Below are 26,556 nucleotides of genomic sequence, written 5' to 3' on the forward strand. Positions count from 1 at the left end.
TCCAATTAGCTTTCACCTCTGGGCTGTGTTGCAGCCAGCGGGTGGAAAGAACGCTCAACCCTTTTAGTCGATCATGTGTGTCTTGCTATGCAGATAGCCCCATGGTGCGCTCATCCGTTTATTTCTACATGTTCGATATCCGAGGATAGGTTGCCTCTTTTACCATATCCCCATGGAGTGTGTGATCTGTAGTTTTACTACTGGTAGTAGTATTTCCTCTCCTCGAGGACGATATTTCTCTGTTTATTTCAAAAATTGATCAAGATATGTGGAAGACTCCAGTTACAGACGGCTTGCGGTACTAGTCTGATGGGAGGGTAGCCTAATCACGAATAACCTGCCTCTTCAATTATTTTCGGGGGAGAGGAGTTTGGTTTGAAAGGTAAAGTGATACAAAAAGGTAGGAGACGGATTGTTATTAGCCTATATTATACTGTTTGAAAAAAATCTGAAATGTTCACCTTTCACGTTTTTCTGAAAGGCTAAAATATGATATATTATTTTTAAACATATCTACAGATCTATTATTTAATGATAGGTTGTGTAAAATCAAAAGAAAACATGTTAACAATAGCCTAAATGTGAAATAGATTGCTTGATTACAGTGAAATACAGAATCAGTCAGGATGTGATTATTGATAAGATGCTTGAAAAGTTAAGCTTACTGAATTAATATGGTATATTGTGTAATATAACCAATCATATATTGGTTCCATTTGATCTTCAAAGCAGTGTATTACATAAGTAACCTTGGGGTGATAAAGTACAATTATGTGACCTCTATCAGGATTTACCCTAGGCTATGATCATCAATCACAACCACAGCCTTATCAAGACCTACAGTATCACGATGAGGTTGGGTACCATTTGCCCTCCATGTGATACATCTACTGTAAGTTTGTGCAACTGAGTGCCCTAGAGCTTCCTGTATAAATAGCCTGGAGGCTATTATCAAGTCATGTACAGTAGCCTAGCTAAGTGTAATAGGCTAGCATACTTGCAGTGGGATTTGTGGTTGACTTTAGCCTACACAATCACGTTAAAGTGTAGGCCTATTGCCTTCAATGCTGTAGTGCAACTGAATCGTTTTTTATTTGATAAAGAATAACTTTTTAGGGTAGTTCTGCAATACCTTGAGCTCACATCCCATTTATTTAATTGGATTGGCTATACTGTTATTCAATCCTGGTCTTGGACCTCAGGGTGTGTAGGATTTTGTTCCAGTAGCCCGCTAAGGAGTTGAATTCAGTCTGGATTTTCTTGCTATACTAAGAGACCTGATAGAAATAGTCAAGGGCGTGATGATTAGTTGAGGCCAACTGGGCTGAAACAAGCCTGCACACCCTGTGGGTCCCCACGATCAGGATAATGCATCCAGGTGCACATTTGTCATCAACTAATGGGTAAATGAGTGTTTCTGTTTTTTTTTCTTCAGTTGAAGCCATGGGGCAACCGGTTTGAAGTTGATCTCACATTCAAAGTTGGTGTGCCCATTCCTAACTGAGGGGTCAGTGGATTTGACCTGACCTCCTCCTGACCTATCAGAACACCTGAACTGTGACCATCATGGCGGAGAGAGCTGGCTTTGGGATCCCCAAAAGCAACTTACGTCCTGTAGGCTCACTCCCACCAGAGCCTATCGATATCATCCGTACCAAGGCCCGATCCAGAAGAGTCCGCATCAATGTTGGGGGTCTTGTCCACGAGGTCCTATGGAGGACACTGGACCGTCTCCCCAGGACCAGGCTGGGTAAACTCAGAGACTGCAATACCCACGAAACCTTAATGGAGATCTGCGATGATTACAGCTTGACTGACAACGAGTACTTCTTCGATAGGCACCCAGGAGCGTTCTCCTCCATTCTGAACTTTTACAGAACAGGGAAGCTGCACATGATGGAGGAGATGTGCGCCCTGTCCTTCGGCCAGGAGCTTGACTACTGGGGTATAGATGAGATCTACCTGGAGTCCTGCTGCCAGGCCAGGTACCACCAGAAGAAGGAGCAAATGAACGAGGAGTTGAGGAGGGAGGCTGAGTCGCTCAGAGAAAAGGATGGGGAGGAGCCGGAAGAAGGCTGCTGTCCAGACAAGAGACAGAAGCTGTGGGACCTCCTTGAGAAGCCTAGCTCTTCTCTTGCTGCTAAGGTAAGACCAAAGCATTGACCTGGGTTAAGTTTAGGCCTACTGACTGTGGGTCAGTCCAAATCCATCCCATCCCATGGTGTCATAGCTGATGCAGGAATTTCTCTAATTTATCGATTTAAACATAATTTATGATCTTGGATTTGCCTCATGGCAAACATCCTAAAGTGGCTACTGTGAAGTAGTTGAGTACTATAGAGCCTATGCTCTTAACCCCTTTTCAACTCCAGCTCAGCTGCTGGGAAAACTCTGAATGAAGTAGATCTCAATATATCTGGGATTTGGAATATATATGGAATTTGATCAGTTAGTTTTATTCACAGATATTGTGTTCCACATTGAGTTTTTCTTTAGATACCTCCTTCCTTCCAACTCAGGAGGAGAGTATTGGGCCCCCAGCAGCTTAATCCTCCTTTAACCTATGAAGTAATCAGATAAGAAAGAACCCAGAAGATTATGGTGCATGTGTGATTAGTGCATACTGCTCTGTGTATTGTACAGATGATATGATACACTTAAAAATATATATTAATAATATCACACATATTGATACACAGTATTTTTCATCCTTAAATACATTTAGTTCATTTCAGTATAGGGTGATCAGTTGCTTAATAAGGGGTGAATATGAACTAGGGCACTAAATGCCTAGTGTTAGGTTAGGTATTATGGTTTGGTATTCATGTTCAAGTTAAATCAAATAACTATGTCTCCAGGACTAGGCTCTTATATGAATCTGTCTAATGTGAAATATTATTTTGCAGACAGCAACTTAATTCCTTGTCTTACGTACACACTCCCAATGGTATACCATGTGTACTGGGCTTCCCAGAATTCAGGCCAAGGAAAGTAGTCAACCCATTAGTAACAGCTTTAATGTGCATGCTTTTATCTTTTTTTTTTCTCGAGTGGGGAAGTGTAATGCATTGTATTCCCACAATTGCACATTTGTCCTCTCTATGGGCAGAATCTAAAACATCTAATGGTTCACACAGATGCTAACCTCAAATGGTATATACAGTACAGGAGGTTTTCTGAAGGACCATGCTGGAGTTTTATGGAGAGTAGTTGGGAGGGATAAGCAGAACATTTAGTTTTGCTAAAAAACACAAGTGATACCGTCAAGCGCAGTGTGCAAGTTTTTAATTTATTCAATAACATTTAGTCACCTAATTCTGGAGGAGGTGCAGAGAGTGTCTTATAGGAGTAGGCCTGATAGGAAAGCGTTTTAGGAGGAGGTAGTGAAGATAAGAGGACAGATGGTCAGGGGAACCCACTGTTGGCTCACACAAGTACTGGTCAGTCCCCATTATCCTGCCTCACTAAACTGGCAGGACACTCAACAGACTGCCAATTGGGCAATCCTTTTGATTTCACTTTGTCCCTGTGCAATATTTGAGCCACTATGAACATCATGTAATTCAAGCTGATGGGCTCCAAACCCTGAAACATGTCCACCTTCACATACCTGTACTATATTTACATTGAAACCTGACTATCCAGAGGTGGGTATAGTAGCACCAAACCAAATGTGTTTGTTAATTAGCTTGGTGATTTGTAATGATAGAGTGAACAGTGAAGTAAGAAAGGGCACCCCCCCCCCTTTGATGGGCACTTGGCTTGCAGAAGGAAGCATGGGGGTAGCATTAGCTAGCACATGGGGATTAGGGAGTGCTTAAAAGCACAGAGGTGATCCCAGGGTGTGCTGCCCCCTTTGACCTGAGAAAGACATGGAAAAGCAAAAGGCACAGGGAAGGACAGTGGCTGTGTGCACCGCCAACTCCTTCTAGGTGTGATATACTGGAGGAGCGGTAATGGGTTGTACCTGGCCTGTCACAACAGTGCAGTATGTTATGTTTGGCTCCCAGTCAATCATATTTTGTGAGTCAGCACAATGACACAGTATCCACTCAAGCGCTTGTCATTACATCACCCACAACTGCTGACAGGAATGGAAAGGGGCCTTGCATTGACCATATCAAATTACCTCACGGACTACTCTAGAAGTCATCATTTTGTGAGGCTTCAATGGATGTTCATTAGTGTAAAATGTTATTCCAGTTTATGACTTATAGTACAGTATTTGATTTGGTATATTTATCAAATCTACATTTGTATTATAAAATTATTGGAAACAACTTTACCACGGGTGTCAAAAATGTATTGTGTGATTTTCAATGATACAACCAAACATTCGAAACTTTTGTGAATATGAGTAACTTCTTGACACAGAACATGTGAAACTTCCATGTGAGTGCTTACAGCTTGCTGTGTCCTGGGCATACTGGTCATCAACTCCTTCATTCTACACACCGTTCTTAAATATCTGTCAGTTTTAACATACTTTTATATGCTATAAAAGCCATCAGGAAATCATACAGGTAGGCCTACTACATAATGGTATGTGTCCCTAGTTTTGCTGAGGCCTGGTTGTACGGCTCAGTACTGTAGGGAGTGATGGAAGTGAGACTTAATCTTCTTTGGGGGTTTTACCCTGGCTGCTTCTGCAAATAGACTGTTGCGAAGGCTGCACACCGTCTGGCTCACAGTGAGCTAGGTTTGCAATATGCCGGTCGGCCCGGGCAGGGGTCACGTGTGCGGTAGAGCTGTTAATCAATTACTGGAGTTGGGTTTGCTGCTGCTATAAGATTAACAAATGAAGTACAGGTAGTCTCCTTCTCGCTTCATGATGAGTTCCTTCAGTACTTGTTGAGTAGATACAGGTTGAGGGTCCCCTGGTGAATTTGAGTTAATGACTGTGAGATTGTGCAGATGGCAGAAGCCTGTTTCCTTAGCACACTCAATTTACTCTTGAAGAATGCTTAAAAAGCTTGAGTTAGTTAAATTTGTCCATTTGGCAGGTTAGACAGAATGCTTGGATAGCAGAATTGTTTTTCCCAATTGTGTTGTTGAATACGTATCATTTTAAAAATTCTTTCACCCATTTACATCGATTGACCTTCAATTGGAGCTGATAATGTCATATGGGTCATAGGGCATTGTTCTCAAAGAAAAGTACAGGTTTTTCACTAGCCCATGTGGCTCAATTGCTGTGGTCTGGAACATGCACTATAGTAGTACAGGGATATCTTAGTCTGGGCTAGATTGGAATTTTGTGCATGGTAAAACTGTATTCCAACGTTTTAGCTTTTTTGAGAGATGTCTTTCAATCCACCTCAATTTACCCACTGGATAGAAAAGTCACAATTTTGACATGGGGACCTGATCAACTCAGAGCATTTAATTAAGCGCTCTTTATATATTCAGCAGCCATGGGAGTATATTCACACAGGCAAAGTTGAATCATTATTTTACAAAGGATGTTGACCTATTATTGATATATGGGATGAGGGATTTTGAGTCTTGGCAAGTAAACTGCACCTCTCAGCATAATCCATTTTGCCTTCAGTTCATATAAACATGGCAGTTCAGTTCGTATAAGCATGGCAGTTCAGTTTGTATAAGCATGGCAGTTCAGTTCGTATAAGCATGGCAGTTCAGTTCGTATAAGCTTGGCAGTTCAGTTCGTATAAGCATGGCAGTTCAGTTCGTATAAGCATGGCAGTTCAGTTTGTATAAGCATGGCAGTTCAGTTCGTATAAGCATGGCAGTTCAGTTCGTATAAGCATGGCAGTTCAGTTCGTATAAGCTTGGCAGTTCAGTTCGTATAAACATGGCAGTTCAGTTCGTATAAGCATGGCAGTTCAGTTCGTATAAGCTTGGCAGTTCAGTTCGTATAAGCATGGCAGTTCAGTTCGTATAAGCATGGCAGTTCAGTTTGTATAAGCATGGCAGTTCAGTTCGTATAAGCTTGGCAGTTCAGTTCGTATAAACATGGCAGTTCAGTTCGTATAAGCATGGCAGTTCAGTTCGTATAAGCATGGCAGTTCAGTTCGTATAAGCATGGCAGTTCAGTTCATATAAGCATGGCAGTTCAGTTCGTATAAGCTTGGCAGTTCAGTTTGTATAAGCATGGCAGTGCGAGGCGCAGGAAAATGTCAATTGCATCTGTGTGGTAATGTGCCACCTTTTATATAACTACTTGTCTCATCCCTCCTCCCCTCTCCTCTATCTGCAACTACCTCAATATTAAAAGCTATAAACAGGAAAAAATAAACCCATCAATTCTCATCCTGTGTCACTTTATACAGGCACATGCACAGATCGGGCTCTACCTGTGCAGAGCACAGCACCTTTTCCCTTCCTGTCTCTGAAGTGTCATTTTGTTGCTGTTGTTCTGATCCCACTAACTGCAAGTTGTCGTAAATATGTGTGTTAAATATATGACATTTAATTAGCCATTAAGATATGGCCATCTATTGCTTTTATGTAACTTAATGATGAAAGTCATAACTGCTCAACAAGCCTTAAACATTATTAAACAAATGTTGCACCTGCCCCCCAAAAGATCTTTCCCCGGCCCTGACTTCATATATGCATTGTGTTGCTAAGTCATTTCATTTAAAATGGCCTTCACATTCCACTATAGTAGCCAGTTGTTAAAATTCAAAGCATGAGCCGTCCTTTTACTTTTTAGAAACCGCTGGTTAAACCTGTCAAATAATTACTCCCATTTTTATCTTAGATTTATATCAATTTTGAGAGAATTTCATTCCATTATGGCAGAGGGTCCATCTGGACCTTTTTTAGAGCTAGACTTAATCATCAGTGACACTGACGCTGTTCAATATTACTCAGTTGCCAAACAGTGTCTTCTCTCTCAGGTTAGTCTTAAAGGTGAAATGTTTATAGTTTTGTTTTTCCTCATTTTTGTAGGTGTACAGATTGAATGAGTCTGTTGATCCTCTTCAATAAACACTTGAAAGTCAAGATCATGCGATCGATAAACGTACTTTAAATGTAATCTTTTTTGCTTATTTGTCATTCTTATTTGAGAAATCATACAATTGATTGCGTGGCTTGAGGGTGGTGAGTGTGATATGATTTATTTGACTGCAGTTGGCAGGCTTGTAGGCCTACATCACAATGGCACATGAAAGGAACTGGGCACTCTACTATAGTTGGAAATCATTGCTCTGAGTTGAGTAGTCTATTTATGGAGTGGGTGGCAATCGAATACGGAGTAATATGCAAATTAGTTCTGCATTAGCAGATGACATACGCATGTTGTTTTTTTGTTGTGAGGTATAAGTATGCTGTGGCAGTCTGCTCTTCTCCATTCAATGCAATACTGTGCGGTGAGCACGTGGCCATTGCAACATCCAATGTTTGCCCCTAAAACAGAATACCTTGGACATAAATATCAGTTCAGTTTACATGCTGTGTTGAAGTACAGGTTGCCACTCATCACGTCGTCTGAATCTATGTCACATGTTCATGTCACCTAAATAACCAAGCTTTTGGTTGGCCTGTATATCGTGATGACCAATCAGGCACACGTATTTGACTAATTACTATAATCGTGGCCTTCTCCCTTCTCCCCTTACACAAAGAGACACCATCACACCCTCACCAACAAACTGAACTCAATCCAGTGGGTTCTGGTCTACATAGATCACAGCCAGGGACCATCGCCTGAGCCAACATGGTCTAAATAAAACCTATTTTGTGGGGTAATAGCATGGTGTCTTTGACCATAGTAATGAACTGTGAAATCTATGCAAATTCCCTTCATACTGCAATGTTATATTGATACATTTTTGAGAGTCTATATGCATTTTCACTGTATATTGATAATTGAGTCATTGCATTGCTAAGAAACACTGATATATTTGGTTTCCAATCCAGTGGTACATCCCTCATCAATAGTGAATATGTACACACACATATATACACAAACACACAAGGCTTGATATTGGTTAAGTTATGGTCTTATGTAGGCTATATAACCATTTTCCAGTTGCTATTGTTGTACTATGTCCTGAAATGCCACTCCTCCGCTGTGCCCCTTACTCAGCAGAATCTACGTGACAAATGTGGTGGGTTGGCTCCAGCTACATCTCACCTATAAAAACACTGCTAATCCAATATATCCTACATCACTTTCCCATAAATACCCCCTGACATTGATCAATATGTTCTTGAGTTTCCGTGCTCAGTTTGTTTCCCCTCCGAGACATTTGTCAGAGGAAATCTAACCTTCAGTCCTTAGATCCTATGCATTGAGATGGTATGGGGGGGGGGGTTTAAAGCATGTTGTTTGTCTTGCTGCTTTTTGTCTTGTTGTCCATCAGATTTATAAACTGTGAGCTCTTTGCTGTATGACAAGTATACCCCAGAGGAAGTAGGCTCTGTATGTCAGCCATTTTGTTATTGGCTCAGAATATATATTTTATATACTGTAGGATTCATTTTTGCTGGCTGTATACTGGCATACATTTTACAGGCATACTTTCATATCAATTAATTATTTTAGTAAATTACATTTTGCCTTTGGCAGTTATGATCACAATATTGCTACTGGACTTGAGGTGAAGTCGGTTTGAGGTGAATGTGGAACTGTAATACTGTTTGACTGATGGATTTACTGTTATTTGCACATCATTTTTACATGAAATTTTACAAGTGGTATTTCTCTTTTATGTCATAACCATAACACTTGTGATACAGTCATTATTTTGATGAAGATTCCCCTCTAACAGCTGTGTTAAGCCACAGTTCTCTGCCTTCCACACGTCTTCATTTCCTCTCCGATGTCGCTGTAAATCCAAACTCCTGTCGCAGATTATAGCTGGAACAAATCCCTGTGTTCTGCCAGATTGAACCTCTACAAACAATCTTCCCGGGACAATGTTTTGTGCATTTCCTGGGAGCCTTTGTTTTAAGTTTAGCAGCAACCCAAGAGCTAAACGTAACTGAGTGGGAGGAAGGCACTGGCCAGGGCTTAATGAGGGAAATCCAGATCTTTCAATTAATCTGCTTACCTCTCAGTAGCCAGATGTTCTCAAGGACTGCACCATGCCGGTCCAGGTCACACATGCATGCAGCCTGGTGGGGACAGAGAGAAACACCGCTGAGGCAGCTCAGCCAGCGTACTAGCCCCATTGTCCAGCGGTCCCACCTCTCACGTACTGTATTGGATATCTCCGCCACTCATAACTATAGAGCATCATGCTCAGGGTTATGTTTTGAGGGATTTCTGTGTATGAATAAAGGGCTTTATTGTAAAAGCATATTATAATGAAAATGTGAATTAGCAGGGTATAATACTCAAAGCTCTTAGACTGGGTCTCCCGAATGGATTCCCTTGTTGGATTTTAAAATCGCCAAAGGGCATTTTCTAAATACAGAACATACCTATATCTACAATACCAGTCAAAAGTTTGTACACACCTACTCATTCAAGGGTTTTTCTTTATTTGTACTATTTTCGACATTGTAGAATAATAGTGAAGACATCAAAACTATGAAATAACACATATGGAATCATTTAGTAACCAAAAAAGTGTTAAACAAATCCCAAAAATATGTTTGATTCTTCAAAGTAGCCACCCTTTGCCTTGATGACAACTTTGCACACTCTTGGCATTCTCCGAACCAGCTTCACCTGGAATGCTTTTCCAACAGTCTTGAAGTAGTTCCCACATATGCTGAGCACTTTTTGGCTGCTTTTCCTTCACTCCACGGTCCAACTCATCCCAAACTAGCTCAATTGGGTTGAGGTCAGGTGATTGTGGAGGCCAGGTCATCTGATGCAGCCCTCCATCACTCTCCTTCTTGGTCAAATATCCTGGAGGAGTGTTGGGTCATTTTCCTGTTGAAACATAAATTATAGTCCCACTAAGTGCAAACCAGATGGGATGGTGTATCGCTGCAAAATGCTGTGGAGCCATGCTGGTTAAGTGTGCCTTGAATTCTAAATAAATCAGACAGTGTCACCAGCAAAGCACCCCCACACCATCACACCTCCTCCATGCTTCACGGTGGGAACCACATATACAGAGATAATCTGTTCACTCTGTGTCTCACAAAGACAGTGGTTGGAACCAAAAATCTCAAATTTGGACTCATCAGACTGCACAGGAAGAAATGGTCAAAGTTCTTGACATTTTCCACATTGACTGACCATCATGTCTTAAAGTAAGGATGGACTATCCTTTCTCTTTGCTTATTTGAGCTGTTCTTGCCATAATATGGACTTTGTCTTTTACCAAATAGGTCTAGAGGGAACTTATTTTTTTAAATCTGTAGTTTATATGAAAATATATGTGATCTATATGGAAAATAGTCAATTGTTATTGCTGTGAAAAATATATTTCCTGTAGACTACAGATGAATACTGAAATACTCTACAATAACTCTTGTAGATACCCATAGCGATATCCGTCTTGAGAAAGTAATGAAGGTGACATACTGTACATTGTCTATTGATTCACCTTATTATTTCCTTTTTACATATTCAATACAAATACAACATATGTGCCTCAATGGTAATTGCTCCACTCCACTGAGAGCTCCATGGCCAAAGAGAAAGCTCTGTCATTTGCATTTATTTAATTAATGAGAGCTTTGTCAGACTGTGCTCTTTTAGTGGGTAAAGATTGTCTGTCAGGACTGTTGGGGGATAAAACCACCCAGAATGTTTTGCAGGAGAAGAAACAATACGGGTGTTTTATGACTATTACACAGCGTATCAAAAAAGACTCTTACACCTTAGCCATGAAGGTGCATTCTTGTGGCTGAGTATCTGATGATCCGTTGGCTTTCCCTCCCTGTGTGTACACACGCATGCCCTGCCCTGGAATGATCTCAAGACGTAGGCTAGCTATTTCTCTGTATCCAGATCACTGTTCATGTAATTAAGTTGGTGCAGATCTAAAGATAAGGTCAGGAGGAAGCTAATCCTGCTCATTCCACCCCCACACCCTCACCCTCACCAGTGATGTCTGTCTACCTGGACTATATCTATATGCACCACACGCGCACAAGGCCCGTGAGTGAATTACTCTGTATTAAGTGCTTGGGTAGTATATCACACAGCAATGTGAGGGTAGAATCTATAGAGCGTTTGCTGAACAAGGCAAAGTGGTCTCAATGAATGGTGTAAATGCCATGTGGTGTCATAGACAAGATAAAGACACATGGTAGTGGCCCACTAGTGTGGTTTTCACAGAAAAGTTGTGTAAGTGTATAATGTTGAATACTGACTTCAGTGTCCTGCCTGTGAAAAAGTCCAACTTTTCAGCGTAGTCTTTGCCATTGTGTTGTTTCTTTATGTACAGAGCAACTCAAGTCACTCAAAGCCATCACTAATTTCCCTGTGAAATTTCTACGTGAAGCAGCATGAATTTAGATTAGACTAAAGTGGAAAGATGCAAAGGTCAAACCATTTGGTAACTATTACGCCACTTTAGTGGATGTTGCACTTGCACTTTGATCCACCTGGTGGGTGATAATTCAGGTCACAGTTGACCAATGAGACCTCAAGAAGCTCTGCCATCACACCCAATAGGCATAATGCAGGATGACCATTGACTTGACCTCAGCAACCATGACTGTAGCCTGATGGGTTGTTCATCCTGACATGCCCGAGACAATCCCTGCGTCACGCAATTCCTACAGCCAAGGCTTTTCAGAGGCTTTGTCTTATCCCTCCCTACACTCTTAGAATAAAAGGTGCTATATAGAACCGTGCCCTTTCCTGCAGTCAAATGACCAAATCTCCCTCTAGTGGCCTCATGGGTGGAATGTTATTAACCCTTGGATGCGTATGGTCACATATTTGTGTCTTCACAACTCTATTCCTCAATTTCACCATTTATTGTAAAAGATAAATGCAAACATCATCCAAGCATCATACGGAACACATCCACAGCCAAACTCATTCCATAAACCAATCTAAATAACAGGTTGCGTTGACAAAAATACAAAACTTAAGTTAGCGACCTAACAGTTAGTCTTGTTAACAATGTACCACATATCTGGTGAGCACAAGGGAGAAATGTAATATTGTTTAGAAAAGAGACACGTATCAGCGAAGCTAACAGCAGCTAAATTCTTTATGATGGCAGCCATGTTTGACAAGAGAAAACTCCCTAATCCCAGAAATAAACTAAGTCAAAGTCAAAGATGGCTTCACCCATTGCCCGAAATATAGGAACTTAGTTTGGCCACTTTTTGAACGGTCATCCAACTCAGAATTCCAATTCGGGAACTCTGGCCTCTTTCTAGAGCTCTGACATTCCGACCTGAAGATCACTGACGTCATGATTTGACCTCATATTCTTCAGAGTTCCCAGTTGTCTTGAAAGCACCATAAGTCAGTCAATTGAATCATCTCTTCACCTTGTTGTGTTATAACATCTTTGGTCTGACAGACACGTTGTATGATGTCAAAAACATGGTTCTACACATAGCTACGTTTCGGATAGCCTCTGACAATAACATTGATGTACAGAAATACGCTGACTCGGTGAGCGAGTTTATAAGGAAGTGTATAGGAGATGTTGTATCCACTGTGACTATTAAAACCTTCCTTAACCAGAAACTGTGGATTGATGGCCGCATTCGCGCAAAACTGAAAACACTTACCACCGATTTAATCATGCAAAGGCGACTGGAAACATGCCCAAATACAAACAGTGTAGTTATTTCCTCCGTATGGCAATCAACCAAGCAAAGCGTCAGTATAGAGACAAAGTGGAGTCGCAATTCAATGGCTCAAACACGAGACATATATGGCAGGGTCTACAGACAAACATGGATTACAAAAAGAAAACCAGCCCCGTTGCGGACACTGACGTCTTGCTCCTAGACAAATTAAACAACTTCTTTGCGCTCTTTGAGGACATTACAATACCATCTACACGGCCCACTGCCAAAGACTGTGGGCTCTCCTTCTCCGTGGCCGACGTGAGTAAAACATTTCAACGTGTTAACCCTGGCAAGGCTGATGGCCCAGACGGCATCCCTTGCCACGTCCTCAGAGCATGCGCAGACCAGCTAGCTAGTGTGTTTACGGACATATTCAATCAATCCCTATCCCAGTCTGCTGTCCCCACATGCTTCAAGATGGCCACCATTGTTCCTGTTCCCAAGAAAGCTAAAGTAACTGACGTAAATGACTATCGCCCTGTAGCACTCACTTCTGTCATCATGAAGTGCTTTGAGAGACTAGTCAAGGATCATATCACCCCCACCCTACCTGTCACCCTAGACCCACTACCAATTTGCTTACCGCCCCAATAGGTCCACAGACGATGCACCCTGTGCAAATGGTTCCTGGACTTCCTGACGGGCCGCCCCCAGGTGGTAGGCAACAACATCTCCACTCCGCTGATCCTCAACACTGGGGCCCTACAAGGGTGCGTTCTCAGCCCTCTCCTGTACTCCCTGTTCACACACGACTACGTGTTCATGCACGCCTCCAACTCAATCATCAAGTTTGCAAATGACACTACAGTGGTAGGCTTGATTACCAACAACGACGAGACAGCCTACAGGGAGGAGGTGAGGGCTCTCGGAGTGTGGTGTCAGGAAAATAACCACTCACTCAATGTCAGCAAAACGAAAGAGATTGTAGACTTCAGGAAACAGCAAAGGGAGCTGTTGCACCCTATCCACATCGACGGGATAGCAGTGGAAAATGTGAAAAGTTTTAAGTTCCTCTATGTACATATCACTGACAAACTGAAATGGTCCATGCATACAAATAGTGTGGTGAAGAAGGTGCAACAGCGCCTCTTTTTTGTTTTGAGGGTGTTACCTGGAAGACGGTCAATGTTATTTCATCAGCCAACACATTATGTAGCACCAACACTTTATATAAGTGAATATATAAGTGAATAAGGTGCAACAGCGCCTCTTCAATCTCAGGAGGCTAAAAACGTTGGCTTGTCACCGAAAACCCTCACTAACTTTTACAGGTGCACAATTGAGAGCATCCTGACGGTCTGTATCACAGCTTGGTACGGCAACTGCACCGCCCACAACCACAGGGCTCTCCAGAGGGTGGTGCGGTCTGTACAACGCATCATCGGGGGCAAACTACCTGGCCTCCGGGACACCTACAACACCTGATGTCACAGGAAGGCAAAAAAGAAAAACAGCTTCAATCTCAAGGCCATCAGATTGTTAAACAGCCATCACTAACACAGAGAGGCTGCTGCCAACATACATACTCAAATCATTGGCCACTTAAAAAAATGGATCACTAGTCACTTTAAATAATGCCACTTTAATAATGTTTACATAGCTCGCATTACTCATCTTATATGTATATACTGTATACTGTATACTTCACTATCTATTCTTTACCATCTATTGCATCTTAGCCACTCTGTCACTGCTCATCCATATATTTTATACTTATATATTCTCATTCCATACCTTTAATATATATTGTGTGTATTAGGTTAGGTTGTGGAATTGTTAGATATTACATGTTAGATACTGCTGCACTGTTAGATCTAGAAGCATAAGCATTTTGCGACACTCACAATAACATCTGCTATCCATGTGTATGTGACCAATAAAATTTGATTTGATTTGAGCTGGCAAATAGCTTAGCAGTAGCTCATCATAATCAGTACAACTTTCATAAAAATATTTTACCCACACCATTACAATCTATGCAAGAATTAGAATACATGATCTGTCACCATTACTTGAAAACATGAGTAAAACAGTAAATACATTATGCTCCATTCATACATGTGGTATGCTGCAGTAGAAACAACAAAACAATTTACAGAAAATAAGGCACTTACTTTGATAGGAACGCACACGCATGTCCAAAGTTATTATTTGTAAGGAAAACAAGAATGAAGGCAATGCGGGCACCAGCCAGAAAATGTACCAGGGGGGAAAAGTTTGTGTAAGGCCTGTTCTGACTACAGATGCGCAAATGTCTGCATACTTGATCTCGGGAAACACGAGAGAAGTACTTTGCACTCTTTGAAGAGAGAAGTTTGTCCGGCTCAGTAAAGCCTCAAACATAAATTGTCCGCAACAGTGACATGGGTGACTCCTCATTAATTCTTATGTGAATTAATGAGGAGGCTGAACACACCTCAATTCAAACTGTTGTTGCAAAATAAAACCTGTTAGAAAATAATTTGAAATTGACTAATTGAAACAGCCTATAGATAATTAGCAAGCAGCATGCCTTGGTTAGAGGGCAGCGCGGGTTAACTGTCCTGTTGCTTAACGATCACATTTTGAAACAGTGAGTGGATTCTGACATCACCTGCATTAAAAAAAACTCATGCTAGGGCGACCAGTATCCGCGTGGGCTTCTTGATTTTGTACATCCACACCAGATGCGATCAGGACACGCAGGTTGAAATATCAAAAAGAACTCTCGGCCAACTGATTAATTTGGGGACAGGTCGAAAGACATATGAAACATTCATGGACATTTAGCTCTACTCCGACAATTAATCCACAATTAAATCTAATAATCTGTCCTAGTTCAATCTTCTTCTGTGAATTTCATATGACGTTGGCAACCAACTTTAAGATGCATTACTGCAACCAACTGGAATGGAGTGTGGACCTCCATCTTTCAATCACCCACGTGGGTATGTGCTCCTAAAAACCAATGAGGAGATGGGAGAGGCAGGACTTCCAGCGCGTCAAACATCTAGAATAGAACCAAGTTCTATTTTAGCGCATGGCTATGCAGATGCTCATGAGCAGTTTGGTTGAAATGATTGAATAACATGTATGTGTACATTTATTTTTCAATGCTCGCGCACGCAACACTGCCGGTGTGGTCAGCATGTTAGAGATATTTGGAATTCACGCGTGAAAAGGTTAATATAGTATTTGTCATAAATTCGTAATTAATACACTTTTTTTATAAACGCTGAAAATTCAATGTTTCTATGTCAAACAGTTTTGTTATTTTTCAGTCTTCTGTGATATTTATATGTATATAAAGTGTAATATTGGGATGCAAACTCAAAATTGAATACATTTAAACTCTATATCTGACATGTTACAGGTGCCTTCTTTTTCTTAAACCCAAAACCATGTGTATACTTTAGTTTCAAAGTAGATTTGTTTAAGACTACCAAGAAACACTCTGTGTGACCCTGATTTAGCCGACTGCAGTCAAATTGAAAGGTTATTTGCCTGTCCCCATAGGAAAACCCCTTGAAGAAGCCTTTTTGGTTACAGGTTTTGATTGCAGGGTTCAATTTAGAACCGTCTCTACAGAAGGTTCTACATGGAACCCAAAAGGGTTCTACCTGGAACTAAAAAGGGTTTTCCTATGGGGACAGCCGAAGAACCGTTATGGAACCCTTTTTTCTAAGAGTGTACCATTGCATCACATAATGACAGACTCTCTCGACGTCTCTCTCTGTAAAGCTCTATAGCAAGTCACCTTTCTTTAACGTGTTCCCAGTTGAACATTTGTATATTTTTTTAACGTTTTGAAATGTTCTTACATCTGATATCTTTCCAATGATTTGGGTTATTTGGGATTTACTTATGTAGTAACATAGTTGTTACATTGTTCTGGCATATTAACTTTTTACACCTTATTAATATTAAAACCAAGTACAAATATAATTGATAGTAATTGTAGGTAGCTACTGATTGTGTTGAATTATACATTATTTTCATTAAGTAAATAACAGGTAAACACCTGGAAGAACAGCAGGCCAACCCATTTCTACTTACCACATAATTTCGTAGTAAGAATCTGTCAAATACCATCTAAAACAGCACTGTAAAATAAAAATAAACATTACCAATACTTGTATGGATCATGGTACTTTATAAGTGGAACCAACATATATATTATGTTTTACCACCAGTTGTGGCTCATTCATTTTTTGCCTCGTCTTGGCAGGAGGCTTTCTCAGAAGTAGCTGGCAGCAGATGCAGGCGGTTGTCAGCAACTCACGTGGCATCGACAGGCTGTCACAGCTATGGCCACTCTCCACTGTAAATCACCTTATGTGCTCTCCTGGACATTTTTTATTTTTATTATATATTTTTTATCACTTTATATGTAGATGCAGGTATAATAAGTCAATATAACACCCCCCTGTCCTCCAGAGGGCCATAAGTATAGGAGCTTCTGCATGTGCTTGCGTTGTCTTGTCTCTGTGAGGAGGACATTTCAGGATAATTATAATAGGATTTGGTGGCTATCTATAGTAAGGATAGAGAGAGGTTAGAAATGGTTACTCATTCTTTCCTCAACAGGAAGAATCAACCAATAATCTGATACTCCTTCTTCAGTCAACGTTGTAATTCTAAACACCCCCATGGAAACTTTCATTGAAAAATGCCAGCCAGACAGTATATTGTGTATAGAAAGGTGATTGTTGTATAATAATTGATTAATGAAACTCATTGTGATCCATACAGTATGGTTGTATGGCTATGGGCTATGAGTAGAGACTCAAAGTTAGCATGTATTAGCCTATACATATAATATTCATGTTTCAAATGAGAAAGAATACATAACAGTTAATAAAGTCTATAATTGCATTTTCTTCATGGGATGAGGGAAACCCCTCCAGAAAGGGATTTTTCTGTGTAACCATCTCTCACAAGGCCAAGAGTCCCATCGTTAGCTCTCCAAGCCAGTCAATAGCTCTCCCCACAAAATCTTTCTGTGCTAAATACTACAGTATGGCCTGGCCTGTTTGGGATATACCAATATACACTGACCATACAAAACATTAAGAACATTAATCTCTTTCCATGACATCGACTGACCAGGTGAATCCAGGTGAAAGCTATGATCCCTTATTGATGGCACTTGTTAAATCCACTTCAATCTGTGTAGATGAAGGGGAGGAGACCGGTTAGAAATACATTTTTAAGCCTTGAGACAATTGAGACATGGATTGTGTTTGTGTGCCATTCAGAGGGTGAATGGGCAAGACAAAAGAGTGCCTTTGAACAGGGTATGGTAGTAGGTGTCAGGCACAGGTGCACCGGTTTGTGTCAAGAACTGCAATGCTGCTGGGTTTTTCACGCTCAACAGTTTCCCGTGTGCATCAACAATGGTCCACCACCCAAAGGACATTCAGCCAACTTGACACAACTGTGGGAAGCATTCGAGTCAACATGGGCCAGTATCCCTATAGAAATTATTTTGACACCTTGAGGGAAAAGGGGGGGGTGTTCTGCTAGGAAATGTTACTGCTAACTCCTAACTGCATTATCTACAATGAGGGATCTGTCTTTTTACGTCATTAGTTCTCCCATTCAAACACCTGTACATCTTTTAGATGAGTTGAAATTAAATTGGCAACTGTCTGTGTGACTGAATCTCCAACAGACAATACTGTATTTAGGGTTGCAAAGCACCTGTAATTTACCAAAGTTACTGGAATCTTCAGTAGTTTTGGTAATTAACAGAAAATCTATGGCAATCTATCGTAATTTTGGTAATTTATACTTGAATAACTTGTAAAAAGATGTATTCATATATAGTATATAAAAATATGTCTGTGTCCATGAGTTTCTAGTAGATAGACCATATGGTTTAAGAGAAAATAGCATCTAATCAATAATGGTATTATTTTCTATTAACTCTGCAACTATTGACTTTTCTTCTCAACTGCCACCAGTTTGACACCAAAACATTGAGAACAAATACATATTGACATTGTGAAATATATACAGTGCCATTGTAAAAGTAGTCACACTCTTGAATTTTTCCAAATTTTGTTGAGTTACAGCCTGAATTTAAAATGGATTAAATTAAGATTTTGTGTCACTGATCTACACACAATACTCCATAATGTCAAAGTAGAATTTTGTTTGTAGAACAAGGAATTAATAAAACATTAAAAGCTGAAATGTCTTGAGTCAATAAGTATTCAACCCCTTTGTTATGTCATGACTAAATACATTCAGGAGTAAAAATGTGCTTAATAAATCGTATAAGTTGCATGGACTCATTCCATGTTATATAATAGTGGTTAAAATCATTTTTGAATGACTACCCCATATCTTTACCCCACACATACAATTAAGGTCCCTCAATCGAGTAGTGAATTTCAAGCAGAGATTGAACCACAAAGACCAGGAAGGTTTTTCAATGCCTTGCAAAGAAGGGCAGCGATTGGTAGATGTGTAAAAAAAAAAAAAACAGACACAGAATATCCCTTTGAACATGGTGAAGTTATTAATTTGGCTTTGGATGGTGTATCAAAACACCCAGTCACTCCACAATGCTAACCTAAATGAAAAGAAGAAAGCCTCTACAGAATACAAATACTCCAAAACATGCATACTGTTTGCATGAAGGCACTTAAGTATTACTGCACAAAATGTGTCCTGAATACAAAGCGTTATGTTTGGGCCAAATCCAACACAAAATGTCAGTACCACTCTTCATATTTCAAGCATGCTGGTGGCTGCATCATGTTATGGGTATGCTTGTCATCGGCAAGGACTATGGAGTTTTTGGGGGGGATAAAAATAAACTGAATACAGCTATAAGCACAGGCAAAATCCTAGGGGAGAACCTGCTTCAGTCGGCTTTAAAACAGACACTGGAAGACGAATTCACCTTTCAGCAGGACAATAACCTAAAACACAGGGCCAAATCTACACTGGAGATGCTTACCAAGAAAACATTGAATGCTCCTGAATGGCCTAGTTACATTTTTTTACTTAAATCGGCCTGAAAATCTATGGCAAGACTTGAAAATGGATGAATAGTAATGGTCAATAACCAATGAGCTTGAAAAAAGTTTTACCACAAGAATAATGGGCAAATATTGCGCAATCCAGGTGTGCAAACTCTTAGAGACTTACCCAAAAAGACTCACAGCTGAAATCGCCGCCAAAGGTGTTTTTACAAAGTATTGACTCAGGGATGTGAATACATATGCAAATGAGGTATTTCTGTGTTTCATTTTCAGTAAATAAAAAATTCAACAAATCATTAAAAAGTATTGTGTGTAGTCAAGGGTTATAAATACTTTCTGAGGGCACTGTAAGTGTGTTAAAAGGATATTTCATGCTGAAACCCTGGTATTCACTAATTTGATGGCTTATATTTAGCATAATGTTTTAGAGCTTTGACATTCCGTTTTTCATTTAATATCATCTTATTAAATTTTTTTCATATATTTTACATTTGATAAATCCCCAGAGGGCTAGTGATAATTACAGACACCTGTGATAATCTGAAATACCCAAAAGGGCCACTAGATGTCTTGTCATAGATTACATAAAATCCTTGAAAGATACCAATATTCTGGTAGTTTACTGGTACACTTTGAAAGTTTCAAGTAATATCCGCTCCCTTTGCAGCCCTAACTATACTTTTATGCCATAGTTTTTTTTGTCTCTGTCTGCTAATCACAATTAACTTTTTTTCTACAGAGGCGTTGGGAGATACAGATCTATTTCGGTGTCGGAGTCCTTTGTAACCTGGGGTTAATTCTCCTCTAAAGCCATGATTAAGAGAGTGTTTCAGGGAGGTAAAGCCCATGTGATGACAGTGTCACAGGCCTTGGGAACCCAAGCCAAGGGGGAGGGAAGGAGGGAGGGAGGCTGGACCGACCAGGTATAGCTAAGAGGGATATAATAAGCGTCTATTTCCACAGGGCACTAAACCTGTGCCCTTGTCTTGATGACAAAGTGAACATACACACACCTCACAGGTTTGACCTTTGTCAACCTTTGGTATGTGCTTATGTTAGTGCTTATTTAATCTGAGAAAGATAGCCATTGACAAAGACTTCTTAGAACCGTGACACAATAAAGTGCAGACAAAAATCTATATACTGTTAATTAGCGTTAACTGATGTGGTGATTTGTTTGTTTCCTCCATCAGTCAGATATCCCTGATTTAAGTGTTTCTTGGGGTAAGCAAATAGTGGCCTATGGGCTGCAGAAAGTTGACAGGATATCTGCTTTAAGCATTGAATATCAATCCATAAGCGAGCCTCTGCTACCGGCCACATTTAGCTGGATGGGAGGAAATATTGCCTTCTGCTCTGTCATCTGTGCCTTACACAACCATTTCTGGTATTGCTCACATCATCATACCCATTGGGTTATACAGTATATACAAGTTTAAGTGGCAGCTCCATCTAACCAAAGGATGTTGTGTAATAAATAATTAAAAATAGGTCGCTATACTGTCACTAAGTAACGTACCAGTAATATCATAGTACAACTAAAAATGACTTTATAGTTAGATGGATGCACTAACAAATCTCTCCCTTAAGGTCAGGGCACCTTACGAGGCTGCTCTGCCTCTGCCAGACCAATAGGAGTACCCCACTGTAGGGTTAAGGGTTTGCATGGGGAGAACAATCCTAGACCCTGTGAAGACAGTGATAGCTGAGGTGTGGTAGTTGATTTACTTATAGAAAATCATTAGACCTTAAGCAAAGTCAGCAGTCAACTTACTGGTTGATTTTTAAATGCTTATACCTGCTCTTATTGATCCTCCTGGCAAAGCTAAATGTAAACAAATGTTGAAGTCACTCACTATCTGCTCACTTGAAGGCATAATGAAGGTTTTCTAGGTACCTCAGTAAGGAAGGCTTAGTTCTGAGAAACACGTTAACTAGAATTAGTAACCAGTATGTTCTTTTAGGCTTGCAAGACGATGTCAGGTGGAAATTATGCATTTGTATACATGTTGATACCAAATCAAGTCTTCAGAGATTTAGAGACAGGAAATCTCTAATCAGTTTGATTCATGGTCCATGACATTTCGCAATGTTTTGTTTTCAATGAATGGAGGATATTTTCTTTCATCAAGAGAACACATTGAAACATGAAAGAACCATTTGCAAAATGCTGAAGTTATTTGTTTACTTAATCAAAACTGTTAACCTCCGACAAATATGATATAACTTTGTGGATTGTCTATGTATGTAGAAGACATAATGTTATTATTATTGTAGCTTTACCTCCCAAAGTTGGTCATCCTTTATATCAAGCAATGCTAATGTGACATGCTGATATGAACCTTGTTTATTTCAAATTCTTATTCCAGATGTTAACATTCATCTCTTCTATGTTCAGTGGACCTTTTGTGTACCCCCTTGTTTAGTGGATGAAACACAAGAGATGATGAAATCAATCCAACCACATACTATGGCATTTTCTAGTCGCATGACACATACATGTGCACCACACACACGCACACACACGCACACACGTAAAAGGAGTTGTTTCAACTCTCTCATCATGACTAATATTAAATTGTTTCTTTGTCTTTCAGTTCCTGGCCTTTGTCTCCGTATTCTTCATCGTTCTATCAACAATCTCATTATCACTCAATACCTTGCCGGAGCTACAAGTCGTTGATGAGTTTGGACAGTTCAATGACAATCCCAGCCTAGCGCATGTTGAAGCTGTGTGCATCGCCTGGTTCACGATGGAGTACCTCCTCCGCTTCCTCTCTTCTCCTGACAAGTGGCAGTTCAGCAAAGGCCCACTGAACGTCATTGATTTACTCGCTATCCTGCCCTACTATGTAACTCTCTTCCTGACCGAATCCAACAAGAGTGTTCTGCAGTTCCAGAATGTCAGACGAGTGGTCCAGATATTTCGTATCATGAGAATCTTGAGAATTCTAAAACTGGCCAGACATTCCACTGGACTGCAGTCCCTTGGGTTCACCCTTCGGCGCAGTTACAATGAATTGGGTCTGTTAATATTGTTTCTGGCTATGGGTATCATGATCTTCTCCAGCCTGGTATTCTTTGCCGAAAAAGATGAAGATGCCACAAAATTCACTAGTATTCCAGCTTCATTCTGGTGGGCTACCATTACCATGACAACTGTAGGTTATGGGGACATATATCCACAAACTCTTCTTGGTAAAATAGTCGGCGGGCTCTGCTGTATTGCAGGTGTATTGGTCATTGCATTGCCCATCCCCATCATTGTGAACAACTTCTCAGAGTTTTACAGAGAGCAGAAGAGACAGGAGAAAGCCATCAAGAGGAGAGAGGCCTTGGAGCGGGCCAAGAGGAATGGCAGTATTGTTTCTATGAATCTGAAGGATGCGTTTGCTCGCAGTATGGAGCTGACGGATGTTATGGTGGAGAAAGGTGACGAGAAAAGGCCGATAGATAACCATCTCTCGCCTAGTAGGTGGAGCAGTAGGCACGGCAACTCTGAGGTTAGTCCAAAATCCCAGGCGAGGTATAAAGAGGTTGCTCAACTGGGATCTCCAAATAGGGTCAATCCACCAAGAACCAGCCCACAGCACCTGAACGCCCAGATATTGGAGGAGATGTACAACAAGATGACGACCACTGCCAACATTGGCTCTGGAGCTCCACATGAACAAGGACAGAAGCTTGAGGAAGTAATGGAAATGAAGGTAGTGTCTTCTGGACTAAAGCCCCCCCCAATCAAGGAACGAGCCATGGGTGAACTCAGGAGCCCATCCAGTGTGGACAGCTTTGCCAGCTGCACTACGGAGTTCAGTGTGGCAGAGAGCAGTTCCCTCCTCCCCAACGTAGCAGGACGGAGAGCTCCTCATCCCCTCGACCTCAGCCAGATCACCTCTGTGGAACCAAAAACCACAGGCAAAGTTCAGCCGGCCACCATCATCAAGGAGGGTCTTTATGAGTTTGTCTCAAGCAATCCAGAGGGGGCCTCACAAGGGGAGGATAATCAAAGCTTTGACATGAACGTCGAAAGCATCCGCAGTTCTCTCAGAGGCAACAACCCACAGAAGACAAAATCTCTCAAAGTCAATTTCAATGAATCTCAGGTAGAGGTGCCATTAACACCTCCCAGCACTAAGTCCCCTCAGTCTCTCAGTGCAACTCTGTCTCCACCAGGATACCAGCCCTCCCCACCCCCAGGCCAGGGCCCGGTGACCAGCCCATGGTCTCCAGGACAGTCAGGCCAAAGAGAGGATGGATCCCAGGGCTTAGAGGGAGAAGGTCCGCCTTCCATTTTAAGCCATAGCGGGAATCACATGGACAGGGCCGCCGTCTTCAGCCCTTTGTCACCTAAATCCCTCAACTGCACTACTCAGGAAGTGGTCGTCGCCGGCAACGGGGAAAGAGAGACAGGCAACAGCCAAAAGGAAAACCACATAGTTCTGGATGGAAGTCTATCTCCACCTTGTGAAACAAGCATGTGACTAGTATAGGTGGAAGGTCAAGGAAAGAGGAAACAGACTCTCTGTTTGTGTATGAAGAAGAAAAAGAAGCACACTAATGTAGTGAATAATAAGTTGTCTGCATGACTTGACAAGTATTATTTCTGATAACATCACTGTTTCTGAAGACCTATGAGAACTGCTTTTTGCTGCAGATGTGGAACTTATAACAGTGGATTTTACTATAAGGCTCCAATGTGAGCAAAGAAACAACCTAGTATGAATGAGGACATTTATGAACAAATTGTACATTATGGTCCAGGACTTTTTAACGTAGCAAGTTATTCATTGCAAGTTTCTTTGTTTTAGCTTGCTAGTGTGTTGGGACAAGGACATCATCTGAAGAGAGAAATGAGGAAAGGCTTTGGGATTTTTATATAAGGGCTCATCATTTGTGAAACAGTATCAATGTCATATCATATTCTGTTACTTGATATGACTTGCATTCATTTGCTAAGTTTAATTTACTTTTCATGTTATTGTGTCTGTTTAGATTTTGCATTGTTCTCAATCAAGTCAACCAAGAGATATATGGAACAAGCAACAGTCTCTTAGTTCAGGGAAGCAAAAAGAAAGTGCAGCATATTATATAGCAAATCTATATGGAAATAGACCAATAAGACAGTTTTAATAATAGCCTATACATGACTATCTATGATTGCTTTCTAATGCTTTATATTCTACTATTTTATATTCTGTTCGTGAATGAGCTTACGTCCCTAATTTCTGTGTTTAGCTCTGTTGTTGTGCAACCCTTCATCCATGCAATGGGAAATGGACAAGCCATATAAGTATTGCATGGCAACCTCAAGGATTTACACTATGGCAAAAGTGATTAGATAATGACAACCATTATACTTAAGGGGAAAAAAGTATCATACAGCAGCACTTCATTCACTTAGATACAGATCATATCAACTGAATGGTTATTCAAGTTCTTCACTAAAATGGACATGCATTATTGCTGAGTACCAGTTCCATTCTGATCAAAGGAAATCTGTTGTTATAATGCTGCCTTCGAGAAGTGCAGAACATGTGTTGGGTATGTATGTATGCTAGTTGGAACAAATACTTTGTATGTGATGTTTGATGTGTCAAGTTGAATTTATATTGTATGGGGCTGATTGCTAGGTCCAATACAGTACAGTACTCAGGTAGAAAGTATAACACTGCCCTCTACAGACGGAGGATTTTAAGGCACTAATCCAAGAATTCATGCATATCTCTAGTTGGAATTCCTCTTAATATTGAACAAAGTAACATCTTTATTGATTCATTGTGCATTTTAAGTTTTGCATGGCTGATCTACTCAGTAAATGGTAGACAACTGTTGCAGCTTTTTTAAAAACCGATGCCGACAAGTGTGAACTGAATCACGAGGGTTACTGCGGACACTAGTAATACTACAGTGGATACTACTGTATTAACTATATAAACTACTGTGCTTATATTCTATTTAAAGTAGATTATGCTACCATATTATGTTTTGTTGGTTCACTCGTATGATTGATTCTATTTTTCTAAGATAAAATAGATCAGGATTGTAATATTTCCTGGTACATTTTTGAATTGTGTGCCTTTTCATAAATAGACATTTATGAGAAGGCGAAAAACCTACATAATTTGGCTGGTACATAGAGATCTATAAATAATGTATTTCTAGTAGGGATACATATGAGGTGATGATGAGCAAATAGCTATTGTACCAAGTTCTCGGGTTTTGTATAACTTGAAAGCTTTATCATATCATGGCTTACTTCCTCCTTTCAAAGTACCATTTGCTGTCAGTAATGTACAGTACAGTACAATACAGTACAGTAGGCTTATGTTAGATCATAATTGAGATGTCAGGGAAAACAGGAAAAGTTACTGCACTGACACACCCTGGTATGACACCACCTCTTATCCACCAAGTCATCTGTAAAACGATTTGTATTTTTGTTGTAATTATCTTACATTCTTTTGTACAGTTAGCTTGATCATACTCACATCCTCAAATCAATACTTACAACCACAATATACTGTAGGTAACTCTAGGGTCAATTCCGCAGATATTTTTCTTCTGCCTGCTTTTTTTGATGTTCCCTCCATCCCAATATACTTTGGTTGTTTTAACGGTATGTGACCATAGTCATCTTAATTGTTAGTCAACATAACTTGATAGTGAATGAATAGTAACTTATTGTTTTACAATAGGTTTATTACCATATGCAAGACAAATAAAATTTGTTCATGTGACCCTTTGTAATGTGTCTGCTTGCGGAGTGGTCCTCAAGATTCTCTCTTTACATGTCATGGACATTTTCAATAATACGGTGAATAGACTAGACATATACATGAGGACAAATAACATTTTTTTTGGGGGGGGGGGAATGTGTTACATTCCC

The 26,556-nt window shown here is 40.4% G+C and overlaps 1 protein-coding gene across 2 annotated transcripts; it reads left to right on the forward strand.

Annotated features, from left to right (window-relative positions):
- Positions 1 to 26,407, forward strand: LOC115114453 (potassium voltage-gated channel subfamily B member 2-like). Of its 2 annotated transcripts, none has more exons than XM_029642698.2 (3): positions 1 to 400; positions 1,436 to 2,145; positions 22,268 to 26,407. In XM_029642698.2, the coding sequence occupies exons 2-3, from the start codon at positions 1,567 to 1,569 to the stop codon at positions 24,149 to 24,151; spliced, it is 2,463 nt and encodes an 820-aa protein (XP_029498558.1). In that variant the 5' UTR covers positions 1 to 400; positions 1,436 to 1,566; the 3' UTR covers positions 24,152 to 26,407. The 2 variants fall into 2 exon arrangements, with proteins under 2 accessions (XP_029498558.1, XP_029498559.1); XM_029642699.2 differs by having other exon boundaries at positions 1 to 382.
- Positions 26,408 to 26,556: the final 149 nt, after the last annotated feature.

This window comes from Oncorhynchus nerka, linkage group LG9b, assembly GCF_034236695.1.
Source record: "Oncorhynchus nerka isolate Pitt River linkage group LG9b, Oner_Uvic_2.0, whole genome shotgun sequence".
Taxonomy (NCBI): Eukaryota; Metazoa; Chordata; class Actinopteri; order Salmoniformes; family Salmonidae; genus Oncorhynchus; species Oncorhynchus nerka.

Excerpts from the sequence above, each read along its gene's own strand:
- LOC115114453 (XM_029642698.2), top strand. The coding sequence starts at position 1,567 with ATGGCGGAGAGAGCTGGCTTTGGGATCCCCAAAAGCAACTTACGTCCT. Across the intron at positions 2,146-22,267 it reads GCTCTTCTCTTGCTGCTAAG|TTCCTGGCCTTTGTCTCCGT; the intron begins GTAAGACCAAAG and ends TTTGTCTTTCAG.